The sequence below is a fragment of the Clavelina lepadiformis genome, chromosome 5 (assembly GCF_947623445.1).
Source record: "Clavelina lepadiformis chromosome 5, kaClaLepa1.1, whole genome shotgun sequence".
NCBI classification, from domain to species: Eukaryota; Metazoa; Chordata; class Ascidiacea; order Aplousobranchia; family Clavelinidae; genus Clavelina; species Clavelina lepadiformis.
The window spans coordinates 750,148-764,182 of record NC_135244.1 but is presented as its reverse complement, the minus strand read 5'-3'; the positions used below and the strand labels follow the sequence as shown (position 1 = coordinate 764,182).

Genomic DNA, 14,035 nt, shown 5'->3' with positions numbered 1-14,035 from the left:
AAGTCGAGTCAAGAACAACAGCAGCTAGTGGCGCCATTCCATTGTAATTCCCTTGAGGAAGACATTGACGTCATTTGCTTCTGCTCAGTGGACCTGGTGGACAGTTTTAAATTCAAAACACTTTGAAAATAAAACAATAAAAAGTTTAACGATCGAGACCTGCACAAAAGTTACCTCGGTAACCAGTTAAACTTTAAGTTAAACCAGTTAAACTTTAAACCAGTAACCAGTTAAAGTGTTAAACTTTCAAAGTTATATTAGGACCTGATGAACCATTTCGACTTTGGACAATAACAGCAAATAAAAAATGTGTGACAATCATAACTTGCACAAAAGTTTCCTCAGTCCAAGGATAAAGATTATGATACTGTATCGTTCGCAATTTAAGGTGAAATATATTACTGTTAGTATGCTCTTTGTAGCAAAATATAAATAGCTTACGTATGTTTGTAATTTTGTTCAGGTGCTTGTAAAATGTAAAAACCAAATTTGGTTAAATGTTTGCCACTGATTTGTGCTAAAAAGGGATAAATTTAAACCCGTGAAAAAGCTGACAAACATGTCAAGAAAAATAGTGAAATAGTGAGTTATTTTAAACGTAAGTAACATATCACTAAACCTTCAGCCCATAGGCAATAACTTACAAATAATTTTAAAATGAAGCATGTTCATAAATTTTGTGCGTGGTAGTAATTAGTAAATGTTAAAGTGAGACAGACGGATAAACAAATAAATACGATGCATCATTGGACATTGACCAAGGTTGAGTGATAATAATTTACCGATCTCACATTTATACAGGACTTTGGCTCACACACCTTTAAACTAGGCTTTGTGGTCGACAAACTTTTTCAGTTTGTTGTGATATGATGATATGAATAACTAATGCCCAATAAATAACTTGGATTAAAGTACACGACCCTAGTAGCGGAATGTATGGTACCACGCATAACACTGTCAGAGTTACTGTTGCAATTTGGTTTAAACTATAACATTGTTACATCACTAACATTGGTGATGCATTTTTATCTAAAACATTCAAGTTATCAAAAGTTAATTGTCATATTATATCGTCAATATTTTTGACCAAACAAATGGTATTGTTTAGTCAATAAAAGGTACCTGGTACAAGGCACCAAAGGTATGATATAACCCAACAGGTTTATTGTATAGTCAGTGTTCCCAAAGTTAAAGAGGGAACCCACAGAGAAATTTTTATTTTATTAATATAGTTTAGCAATTTTTATTGTTTGAGTTAGGCAACAGTTTTTTCTGTTGCTTATTTGTGATATAAGGTTCTATTATTTGACTATTTTGTGGTATACAAATATTTTAACACATTAAACCAGCTTTTATTACAGATAAGAAATCACAAAATTATCCCCAAGGCAAATAAGGTGCCAGCCACGGTCGTTGTTCTAGTTATTGATTGATATTTTGTGTAAACGTTTCCTCAAACACTGGACTGATAATGCAATGAAAGCTGGTGAAAGACAAACGACCACTGGGTTATTTATGATCTTGTGTAATGATTAACCAACATTACGAGGACTTATAAATCAAATTCGGTTCCATATTTGGAGAGGAATTGCGTTTATGACAAGTTTGAGCTTTGCTACGCCCAGTTGTAAAGTTGTTCGTCAGATGAAAGATGAATTTGCAAAATGTTCTAAATTTTATAACTGAAAGTGTTTTATTAAAAATAATGGATTTAATTTCAGCGGAAATTCATTAACTCAACATTGCTTGATGTTAAATTCTGAATAACTGGAAATAAGTTTGTAGATCGAAAGAATCGCTTATAATAAAATTGCATGTTAACAACAATATCTCATACTCATTGAGATAGACATATAGTTATTATATATATAGTATAGTATAGGTAGTTATAGTTACATATATAGTTTAGTTATAAATTAAAAATGTTTTGTTGAAATTAAACTCAACTTTGCTTGATGCTAAATTTTAATTAAGTGGAATTAAGCAGGTTATGAACAGGTTTTATTGACAAACCTGTCAATCAAATGAAATCAAACTCACGCAGATTTACTGATTTTTAAATAGACTGGGTCACTACCAGTATCGCCCAGTCTGAAACTTGTCGCCATTTTTGCTAATCACGCTTAACTTTCAAAGTAATTTAACCGGTTCCTGTAACTTTCAGTCATCAAGTGGTTATATTTCATGCAAATTATACCTTTATAGGTCAATATGTTTATGTTGGTGGTATTTAACAATCTTTAACTGATATTTTTGTTTCTACAGAGCAAACTATTTAAGATATCAAATAAAGCTCTGAAAAGTGTCATGGCAGAGCAAAGTACAAGCTCAAATGTAAATATTACTGATGCTGTTTTGAACCAATCACCAGTTATAAAAGGTAGGCTAAATAAAAAGTAGTATATAATATAGATGTAAAGTATATGATCTTATATCTGTAAATGTTTGGTTTGTTTATATTTTTGCTGGTAACACAACAATAAATGTCAAGTGATCTATTTTCAGATGCTGAGAATGTCACCATCAACTACACGCAACCACCCAGCACAAGCTCATCTGATAAAGACGGTGAGTAATCACTTCTCATTAAATTGAAATTTTAATTATCATAAAATAATAATCAATACTTCAAATATCTTATTGTTACGAGCAAATGAAATTAAATGCAAGTTGTGTTTTCATTTAACATCTGATGTCATGGTGTGTGGTGACAAGTTGCTCTGCTTGCAATGCAGAAGCAGAGATGGTTCCTTGCACTGATAACCACCGATCTCTTTGAATTAATTATCAATCTATGTTAATAAAATATTTGTCATTGTGTTTCCCCATTTACTTCACGAACCCTGGCTGTACAACAAACTTAGTATAGCTAAGTATAGTATAGTAACTAAAATAGTAGCTAGTATAGTATAGTAGCTAAGTCTAACTTAGCTTTTAGAATCTGTGAGATTGTGGGAATGAAAAGTCTGTGTTTTACCAACTGAAAATACTTGTGTTCCAACTTGTAAAATCTGATCTGCCAGTCATATGTAAAATCTGCCAGTCATTAGAAACGGCTCGGGCCTTTGTCGGATTGTACGAGACGTAAGTTACCACGATTGAATAACGCGTTCCCAAATTTGACTGTTTCCTCTGCTGTAACAAGTCGATTGAAAAAGAGATGATGTGTTTTCCACGATCAAAGGAATGAAAAACAAAGAACGGTTTTTAAATACTGGCTTCTCCGGCCGCAACAAAAGGCAACTTAACTCAGGTCCACTTCGGAAACAAAACTGAGCAATATCATTTGTGTCATTAATTAGCGGAGTCTGCTTTCGAGGAGAGTGACCGAAAACATTTTTAAAAAGCGCAAAACACATGCATAGTGCACATGAGAACGGGGCGGATAGAATTTTACACAAAGCTGTGGTTTTCCCTTTTTCTAAGTTCACCAATAAACCTTACTGCATTTATTGGAGTATATTCCGCACTGGTGTATAACCTACACCCATTGTTTAGATAATAAAATTCTATGTGGTGTATATCCATCATGCGCTTCTGTGTGTTGCATTATCTTCTATTTTCTTTATGTCTCGTTTCTTCGTCATCACTGCATCAGGACAACTAACAATTGTTTGACGTAACGTGTAGACTGTGGTTGTAGCGGATGATTACGCTGCTCACTGGCCGTTACTTATTATCACGCTCTCGGTTACACATGAACCATCATGCTCTGGTTGTAATGTTGCGTGAACGATTAAACTTTGGCCACGAATTTAACGCACGATTAGTAAAACAAGAAAGTTACTGTTGCTATCTATTTGCTGGTAGCGATGACAACAAGAGATAATAATGATGATAATAACTATTGACACAAAAGATTAACCTGATATAGACTGTATCATATATCTGCTCACTGCATATCTAATACCTGCTCACTCCCACACGACAAAATCGAAGAAAATAAAGCGAAGTGCATCTGCAGCATTTATCTCAAAGTTTTATGAGTTATCTCAATAAAGCCTGAGTTATCAAGTTATGTTTTATATTTTATTTGCTGGCGATGCAACAGGATACGAGAGGCATCGACGACAAGTCTTGTGTCAAAATAAAAACCTTGTTTAGTTAGTGTCGGTATATAACCTGTACCCACCTTTTTATGGACACGTTTTTCAAAAACAAAATGTGATGAATTAAATGTGCGTGACGCTGCAAGTATTATTTTGGGTTTGTATGACAAGGCAATATCTTTCATATTTAATCTATTTTGAAGCTACTACATGTTGCCTGAATGAAACCTAATGCTTGTTATCACCTACAATTTGATCTTTAAGATCTTGTTGACATGCATCATAATTTTCTTTATGATGTAATAATATTCTCCAAGTTTTAGGTATAAATTATGTTATTTCTGAATATATTTGAAAATTCTTCCACCAGTATAATTAAGTAATATTTCTATTTCATTTTAAGTCAACTTATTTCAACACTTGCCTCACACTTTCACCACAAAATGTGCCGTAATTTTATTCAGTCTTTTTTATATTTTGCAGAGTGGAATTCCATGAGAAAATTGATGAAGTTGTGCATCAGCTACCTTGAAAAAGTAGGAAAGTTACGTCTTCAAGGTGTCAGTGCTAAAGAAGAAATTCCAGTCGTCCATCCAATAATTCACGAGCTCAATTACTATGACAAAGATACAGTTCCTGTTGATGAAAGATACGATCCAAAAGGCCAGAACGAACTGTTTAAAAATAAGATCAAAAGAGAAGTTTGTTTCCAAGATCTGTTGGATCAAAAAGGCAAATTCATCAGCATTGTTGCCAGCGCTGGTTCTGGAAAGACCGTCTTCAGTCTGAGGCTGGCAAAAGCTTTTTCCGACCTTCATCGACTCTGTATCCACCTGAAGTTGATGGATGCCAATTATGAAGAACAATTGACTCTTAGACAGTTATTGCTTGACAATATGTTTCCAGGACATAGTGAGGAATTTTACACAGCCTGCTTCTCCTGGATGCAGAAGAACGCCAACAAGATTGTGCTGATCATGGATGGATTGGATCAAGCGCAATATTCCTTGAAGGAAACTTCACCAAATAGAAATTACAATGCCTGTGTCCCTGTCAAAGACCTGGTTTTTAACTTGTGTAGAAAACATTTCTTCCCCAACAGTCTCCTCATCATCACATCCAGGCCACATGCAGTGCTCTACCTCCCTGAACCAGCAAGACCCCAGGTCACTTATGCTCTGGGTGACCTCAGTCTTGAAGACACAAAGAAGTTGTTCCTCGCCTTTGCCGATGAAGATCTCTGGAGGAAGATATATGCAACTTCAAGTCAAATGCTGTCAATGTGTAGAAATCCCTTGATGCTCCAGATGATCATTTCCAGTAACATCGATCCATCAGAAGACATTGGTGATATTTCCACCCCCACAAGGCTGTTTGCAACAGTGATGGAAAACCTAAAAGGTAGTCGAAACATACGATTTCCAAAAACCATGGATGAGTTGGTCTTGAAACTGCAGGTTCTTGCGTTTGATGCAACAAACAACCATAAAGTTATTGTTACTGATAAGCAGCTGAAAGATGCAGAAATTGACCCAACAACTGTTCATGATATTATTGTGCAACTTCACGCACCCAAACGCTTGGTGAACTGCAACCTTTTTGAAGGCAGCCCTACGAAGTTCTACTTTTGCCATCAAACCTTTCAGGAACATCTCACAGCATCCTATGTTGTTTACGGAATGCCACTGGAGGAGTTTCAAGATTTTGTAGAAACATCACTGTTTCAAGAGCATTGGACAGTGGTCCGAAGATTCGTCTGTGGCCTTTTGTTTGATTTGGAGTCGAAAGCTGTTTCAGGTAATTATGAGTTATATTTTACCACGATACACAACAAATGAAAGCAGTGATTAAGTACCGAGCTTGTATTTTTCACATTTTGTCTTGCCTCCTGATACATAACAATCAAAGCAGTGATTATCTACCAGCACTTGTATTTTTCCATGTTTGTCTTGCACTTCATTGGAAGTGGCCAAGTGCTTCTATTGTTGAAATTTGTTGTGTTTATTTTCTTTCGACATCTTTTGTGCATTTGTTTGTTATTTTTATAATTACCTGTCATGCCATGCACACTACACAGTATGGCACTGCCATATATCCACCTTAACCGGGAAATTTTCTTCAAAGACTGTGATGTTTTACTTGTGTTTGCTATTTTTGTTGTGGTGTTTGCTCATTTGCTTCCAATTGTTTTGGTTATTTTAGTTTAACTTCATTCAACATTGAGCTACTGTAGTTCCTACCACGTCATTACAACTATAAAGGTGTCATTATAGTTGTGATTTGTTTTTTATTTCTTCTTCTAATTGTATTTTTTCTGTCTCGTGACACATTTTTTTGTTTTAGATGAAACTTGTGCAATAATATTTCGCAATGACCTGTCAATTAGAGTTTTGTTGACTCCAATGTGTCACGTTTTATGCTCTGTATGATTTAGTACCATGCATGGGAATTCTGTGCGAGATGCATATTTCCCATAGAACAACAAAAACATAAACATATGATAAAGTCTATACAAGTTACGTTTAGTAAGTTGTGTTTTATTATTACATTGTGTGGACAGTTTCCTTCCATTTTTGTTATTGTTTAACTCACCATGTCCATGAACTAAAGCAGTGTTTCCAACCGGGCCGCCATGAAAGTGGTCAGGGGCATCGTGAGATTTTGAACAATACATAAGAAATGCGTTGTATCTTTTAATCACGAACAATATTGTTTTCAAAGCTTCGCAATGGACCATTTTCATATCACCGGTAACATGTTTTGCAATTACTGCGTGTGCTATATTCCGCATTCACTCGATTCTAACCCGCCCATGTTTGTGAGCCGCGCAACATAAGTGGTATCTGTGATTGTGTTGAATTTCTCCGCTCCTCTCCCACTCCTCCTGCTCCTCTCCCACTCCCGATAAAAAGAAACAAAAATTGCCTCGCCAACAGAGCAGCATCGTATCACGCACTGATCACGCGTTTACTGCATGCACCACCAATAAACGTAGTTTTACGACGTCTGGCACGCAACCAGAAGAAAATGTAAGCCGCCATCGATTGTAAACCGCGCAGATGATGATAAAAGATACTTTGTTCCGCGGCTTACAATCGAGTAAATACGATAAACCAGCGCATGTGTTATTCCCCTCTATCTTATACTTCTCACTCTTTTCAACTTTGTCGCATTATTAAGTGTGTGCTGTGTTATGAGAAATGTGCAATTTATGCGATGTTGTGCTGGTAATTCACTGTCGTTTTGGCATTTTGTCCATTATTTTATGGATACTTAACTTTATCTCACAATCATGATATAATTATTTTAACTACCCACATTTTTTCTGTGCATGTTGGGCTCTGAACAGATTAGTTATTAATCTACAAGTTGATATTAATTTCATTGTATGACTAAACTTTGAAAAGCTTTTTCTTTCCATACCATGTTGCATGTGGTGCCCATGGTTGTAGCTTTTTTTATTGCTATATCAGTTTTATTTAAAACATTGATAGACTAAACATTGATAAGCTGGCTACTAATGATAGTTTGCAACCAGTGTGTATAAGTTGACTAATTTTATGATTTATTTTCAGGAGATCTTCTGCAGAAAAAGGCCATTTTGAAGAAACATCTCATCCAGCAGCTGGAAAGCATTTCAGAAAAGTTTATGGAAATGAAACGACGTCGAGTTTCGACACTTTCGCGAGGTAAATTAAATCAGTTTTTAACGAGTCGAAAAAATGGCTATATTGTGAATAGTGATAATTATCAGTGTTTTTTTAATGTAATAAGGGCCATAACAATAGGAGCAACCAAAAACAGCAGATTTGTTTAAAATAGAAATTTCAACCTTGTTGTATCATACAGTGACGGTAGCCAGTGTTTGCATTTGTATATAAAGTGCAGACACCTTGTTACCAAGTATTGGTCGAGGATAGAGATGTATCGATGCCGGGGTTTTACCGATGTTACTGATCCCGATGTATCGGTCCTTCTCAACATCGGCATCGGTCGATGTTTGTGACTTTTCACAAAAGCAACATTTAATGCAATGTTGTTATTTTTCTTGCGCGCTGTGTCATGTAATATAAGATTTTTATGTTTTCCAAACCAAACAGCTAACTTTCCACTTTTGCAGTTGTAAACCCGTATTTATACGCACGCGCACAGCGTTTTGTGAAGATGTTTTTGGAACTGAAACTTAAAATTCTTGAACGATCTCTCAAAATTTACATTTCTGCAACTTATGCAGCAGAAAATTAGCGGTCACCGGTTAATTTTTAATTGGTTGCGTTCCTTTAACATTTCTTAGCGTTCGCCTAACAAACAAAAGCGAAGAACCTATGCAAAATCCTATGTAACACGGTCCGCTAATGACACGTGTTTAGAGTGACGGCTACTTTGAGCATTCAGTCTGTGACGTGTAATGTGTCATTTTTGTCGAACAAATTTGGCCAAAAAACGAGATGACGTTTTACGTTTATTCGACCGACTAAAAGTCTGGAAAAAGTTTTTGTCTCATCGGCCCAATTCTGTTCGTGCAATAAACAGACCACACGTGATCATCTTTAAACAAAAAAATAAGGGAAATTTACACGCGAAGTAATTGTTCAAATCTGTTGACGTGTTGTTGACAATCATGAGCGTCGACGTACAGATAATTGAGATGCTTTTTGGCTGACATTCAACTTCCGTTGTTAACGTCGTTGCATTCGTAGCCTGCTTTTATGTTAGGTTTTATTACGTTGTGAATACTGATGAAAGTTATTCCAACTACAGTATTTGATATCAACATCTTTATACGAAAAGAATGAGATGAATGCTATGGTTTACCATTGACGCTTTGAAATATGTCACTTGGTTGATTTGTCGACCATGTTTGAAAAAGATCGCTTTAATATAAACCAGGGGTGGGCAAACTACGGTCCCATTTTATGCGGCCCGCCGGCACTTGCAGAAACTCCTACTCATCACTTATTGTTTTAATTAAACAGGTTACATGACAAAATATTATTCCCTTTACGAGTGTGTTTTTCTCTTCACTATTAGTGCGTAAACACACACACGTCAGTTGCGCATGTTATGCAACATGCTTTCAGCAACTAGCCGTACACTTCTCACGCATTGTTTGATTCAATCGTTTGATCATAAAATACAAATACGGTAGCGGCTACCGTAGGCCTTTGTTATCAAGATTGCGTAGCTTTAAACGTAACTAAGTGTGAAATGCAAAAATTGTGTTTAATATGAATATGCGTTTATTTACACACCGGGTAAATTTTCCTACTTTGTAATGAGAGTGTGCGGCCCGCCGGCTGCAACATTTTTTCCAATGCGGCCCTCAGTTTGCCCACCCCTGATATAAACGATGCCTCGGCGGAAATGGGGTTAAATGTTTTACCAAACAAAGCGTCTCAGCTGCTCGTGTTGGCAACAAGGCGCTGCATTGTCATTTCGCTGAAAGCTTTTAAGGAAAAAGGCGAATACAAAGCAATGTATCGCGGTAATGGAAGACTGTGACATGAACAGAACTACCTGACTAAAGCGATAACACTGCGCAGCATAAAGATTTACAACTGTGTTAAATTACCACGTCTTCAAAAGCGAAGCAAGACAAACGAAATAAGAAATAAGACCGGTTGTGATAATTCGTTATTTAACACGTGTGTACAGGGCAGAGATGAAAATACTCGAGTCAACGTGATATATCGGCATCGGTACATCTCTAGCCGTCTTCATGTCTCCACATGTGTACATAGGCAGCTGATGTCAATACTCTAGCACACACTTGGATATAATTTTAGCAAATGTGACAGCAAAGATATGTCACGTCATTATTATGTAGAATATGTTTGTGACATCATAATGGGATGTATTGACGTTACTCTTTACCTCCTATTACGTATATAGTTTTCTGGTGACATTTTCCATGTCTTAAAATTATATTCAATTATACAATGCTTCTATAGATATGCAAGTTTATCATCAACCTTTACGTAACAATTGAAATTGTGATGTAATAATCATAATTTATAATTTTAACATTTCTTGATTGTTGTGTGTTTAGCCACGTGTGGTTGCAGATTTACGAGACTACATAGCAATGTAGTTTATATTTTTATTTGTTTTATTTCCCGCTGACCACCAAACATATTTGTATCGTTCCACTTTTATGGATATATTATTGTGGCAATTCTACCCACATAATCGCTTTATAACTATTATGTTTATTTAGGTGATGAAGCACTCAGAGACAAACTATTGGACCTGTACGTCTGCGTTGGAGAAGGAAAAGATTCGTCCATCGCAACCAAAGCAGCAGAGCATTTTCCGACAACAATCCCATTATCGCAGCCGATGAATTAAAACCTGGTCCCTGGGTTCTGCTTCGTCATGAAACACGTCACAAAGCAATTGGACTGGCTCAGTCTGTGGGGCTGTTCCCTGGATGCGAATTCATTTCACGAGATCGCTTCGGTCATAAAAGAGATGAAACCAGGACAAGTAAGATATTATTGACATCAATTACTTATTGTTGTTTGTTTACATTCCGACTAATTGTTCCCGACCAATCAAAATATTAAATTGCTGACTTGTCCCATGTAAGGTGGGCAAAAAGTCATAAGTGCGGTCATGTCTATGAGTCACTTACAACTGAGTCAATCTTTGAAGTAATTTTGATGTCACCGCATATATTCAAGCCTTTGCTATTATTACGTCATTGAGATGTTGGTGAAATGGAAAAAATCATGCTTTGTCATCTATTCTGACGTCATATTCACAACACAATCACTGTTTAACTTTTTTACATATCAAATTGTTATGGCGGTAGCTGATTAGTTATTACAATTAATATTCGTAAAAATATTGCTTAAAATTGTAAACTTGAAAACTTTTTCTCACCAAACTCGATTTAAATCACGAATATAACGTTGCTCTGTCTAATTACCGATTACGTCACTTCATTTTTGTTACGTCACAAAGAAGCACAAGTATTTAACAACGCGGAGATTTGTCGAAGCCTGGTTGTCAAAATATCAACAATCGCATTTCCCTCCCTTTAAGTCAATAACCGGCCCCAGTCACGCAATTGGTGTTTTGATAATTTGGTAACCTGCAACCGGTGAAATATGCGCCACCTTGTGTTTATTTACCCTGTTTATTACTGTAGTGACAACTTATATCAATATACAGTACTGTAGTTAACTTGAATCATAGTTCAGGTATTATTGGAAATAAATATAACGAATCAGCTACAACTTTGGTCGGTACCACAAATGAAAAATATTTTCCGTACTTTTGTATACAAACCACGCACATAGCATGTTATAACAAGATAGAATCCGTGCATCGACGTCATTAGCACTGAGTTGAACCGAGATAGACAAAGTTATAGTTGACGTCATCACAAATATTTCAACTCTAGATTGGAAGGATGAATATCTATGGTAACAATCTGCAACCAACAAACATCGATGACGTCATCGGGTTGTTGAGAGTCGTGAGATATGAGCTGTTGATGAGGAATTGCTTAGTTGGTGATGATGGAAGATGGGGGCGATCTGTTAATCAGGATGAAAGAAGCAAAATCCAATCCGCTCTTAACAAAATTCAACCCGGTTTGAAAGTTTATGTTGGTTTTGGCATCAGACAGACTCACAGAAGTGAATCGAGATGAACGAGAGTCCAAGAAGCTCTAAAAGTCTAAATGATGCGGAAAGCATGACATCGATTCATCCCTGCACCACACTAGGCTCGCGATAACTATTGTGATGTCATTGTACAACCTTGCATTTGTTGTTTGTTTTATGTAATTTGTTAACTTTGGCAACGAGACCGTGCTTATTATGACGTAACAAGCAGATGTAGATAATTTGTTTATAACCATTCTAAGAAATTCAAAATTTTATCAAAACTATGAAATTAATTTTGATCGTTGTTGATGATGTTTGTTGACGTTTGCATTTTATGATCGCGATTTCTTATGTAATTGTTGACGCCGTGTTCTGTGCTTTACAATTCCTCTCTATGATTCCAGTTAAAATATGAATACAATTTACTTTATTACGTCATAGAAGCGCATGATGTACAGCATATTTTATTGAGACGAAAAACACAAAGAATTCACAAATCACTGTTCATTCACAAATAACGCATCAAGTGCGCATGTCAACAAAATACAACGCTGTGTAGCAATGTGAGATACAACACGGTCCTTATACATACAAACGTTTATGCGGGTTCGCGTCGAAGGACTTCGCAAATTTTAACTATTTGGTCGTGGTAGGTCGTGTCCTGATTAAAGGTCCTGGCTCGTCTCGCGTAGAGGGAACGTTCAATCGCAGCAATTATGGTTTTTGTGCTAAAAAATCTCCTCTTCAAAAATGATCGCGTTCCTGTGGTGCCAAATTTGTTGTTTAATTACTGTAACCAGTAAAATCGTCATCAATCAACCATTTTATTTTTCGTCAAAAGCGCGGTGGGGTCGAAAAATCAAGCCAGTTGTTACTAACACGCGCCAATGAACAGGAAAAGTGACAAAGCCGAGAAGGCTTAAAACATGCTCAAGAGAAATAACGTTGATATTTGCTGGTAACAACTAGCACGGCCACTAAACTTATAATTAGTTAAATCCATAAAATATAAGTTGAAAATGAGAAAATTAAGCAGACGAGCAGGTGATGTGTTCAAGCAACTGATGAATGAAAATTGCTTCAGTGCTGTACATCAGTGGATGGGATAAGAAACGACCGTAAAAGAAATGTCGAATGCTCATGTCGAGTGCTTCATGATCAAGGTTTTCGGGGCGATGCATGTTTGTTATTTCCGTTACTACGTTAAAGGAGATTACAGTTTCCGTGGAAACGGTACCTACTCTGCATGCGTAGCGCCATGTAGCGGCGATTTCTTACATTTAAATAAAACATTTGAAGGCGCATTGGGGCCGATCAAGCAGAACCGACATGCGGTGTCTGAAAAAGGATGAAAGTTGAACGCATTTGACCTGAAGCGTAGATCGTTCCAGGTCAATCTGTAATTAAACGTTTTTTTAAGTTGTTTGAAATTGGGTTGTGGACATTTTTCCACGTTTGGTGATTACCTGCCACCGTCCCTTTTATCCTTCAGTAAACGCCAATATGTTGTTTTAATCTTTCAACGTTGACTGCTGCTTATTTCTCAATTTTAGCGCGTGTTGGTAAAATCGCGAGGGCGCTGTCACGTGATGCATGTCATTGTCAAATCGAAGGTTGTAAACTTTGGATAATTTAATTGATGACCAATTTGGTCAATTCTGTTTGTTTGTTTTATTCGGTTGTTGTTTGTCTGATCATTTTTTCCTGGCAGAATGATCTGATCGATTTTAAGTAGAGCAGGTCCTGATCCAGCGGTATATTTAACATTTCGTAGCCTCCCATCTTTTGCCCTTTGCAAGATGTTCATGTCGGCATACGCATTGGGGTTGGTTGATACAAATTGTTCGATTACTTGATTTATTTCGTCGGCGACGGATGTGGGGATCAGTCGAGTAAAAGCGTTGAAAGAGCAGATTGGATGAAGTTTGTTCCCAACTAAAATCTTTTCGCTTCTATCGTCGAGTTGAGTTGTTTAAGACGTTTCGCTTCATCTTTTAACTTTCTTACTGCGCAACGAGAATGTTGTGTCGAGCGAAATATTTCACGTATTTCACCTGAAGCTTAGATCGTTCCGGATGATTTCGTGTCGTCCGCTTAAGCGATATATTTCACCTGTTATCTGGGGGTAGTTCCAAGGCCTTGTGCGTTTTTATCCTTGTTTATGGAAGTTATCATCGATCATCATCATCATCATCATTATGGAAACGATCAACGGCTCTACACTTAAAAGGAACAAGTAAAAGCTTAGAAGGTCAACTTGGCACTTATGGCTAAAATTTAAATGGCATAATATGGCACACACGGGCGCAACTATTTAAACGTGTGTCACGTGGACTACGTGAGGCGTCGATAAAGTAAAGAAACAGTAAA

General features: G+C 36.7%; 2 protein-coding genes and 1 long non-coding RNA gene across 4 annotated transcripts in view; 2 read left to right on the top strand and 1 right to left on the bottom strand.

Moving 5' to 3' along the window:
* Positions 1-14,035, bottom strand: part of LOC143458607 (uncharacterized) — a 91,581-nt gene that overhangs the window by 18,710 nt on the left and 58,836 nt on the right. The window lies entirely within an intron of this gene.
* LOC143458601 (protein NLRC5-like) lies at positions 436-11,448 on the top strand. Of its 2 annotated transcripts, none has more exons than XM_076955396.1 (6): positions 436-582; positions 2,266-2,380; positions 2,506-2,568; positions 4,533-5,846; positions 7,625-7,738; positions 10,267-11,448. In XM_076955396.1, the coding sequence occupies exons 2-6, from the start codon at positions 2,308-2,310 to the stop codon at positions 10,395-10,397; spliced, it is 1,695 nt and encodes a 564-aa protein (XP_076811511.1). In that variant the 5' UTR covers positions 436-582; positions 2,266-2,307; the 3' UTR covers positions 10,398-11,448. The 2 variants fall into 2 exon arrangements, with proteins under 2 accessions (XP_076811511.1, XP_076811512.1); XM_076955397.1 differs by having other exon boundaries at positions 578-598.
* Positions 10,400-12,095, top strand: LOC143458603 (uncharacterized). Its single transcript, XM_076955410.1, has 2 exons — positions 10,400-10,535; positions 11,458-12,095. Exons 1-2 carry the CDS (start codon positions 10,425-10,427, stop codon positions 11,707-11,709), a joined length of 363 nt encoding a protein of 120 aa, XP_076811525.1. The 5' UTR covers positions 10,400-10,424; the 3' UTR covers positions 11,710-12,095.

What these genes read in the sequence shown, in the direction of transcription:
- LOC143458601 (XM_076955396.1), top strand. Translation starts at nt 2,308, where the DNA reads ATGGCAGAGCAAAGTACAAGCTCAAATGTAAATATTACTGATGCTGTT. An exon ending in AAGCTCATCTGATAAAGACG is followed by an intron (nt 2,569 to 4,532) that starts GTGAGTAATCAC and finishes TATATTTTGCAG; the next exon opens with AGTGGAATTCCATGAGAAAA. An exon ending in GGAGTCGAAAGCTGTTTCAG is followed by an intron (nt 5,847 to 7,624) that starts GTAATTATGAGT and finishes ATTTATTTTCAG; the next exon opens with GAGATCTTCTGCAGAAAAAG.
- LOC143458603 (XM_076955410.1), top strand. Translation starts at nt 10,425, where the DNA reads ATGAAACACGTCACAAAGCAATTGGACTGGCTCAGTCTGTGGGGCTGT. An exon ending in AAGAGATGAAACCAGGACAA is followed by an intron (nt 10,536 to 11,457) that starts GTAAGATATTAT and finishes TTTCAACTCTAG; the next exon opens with ATTGGAAGGATGAATATCTA.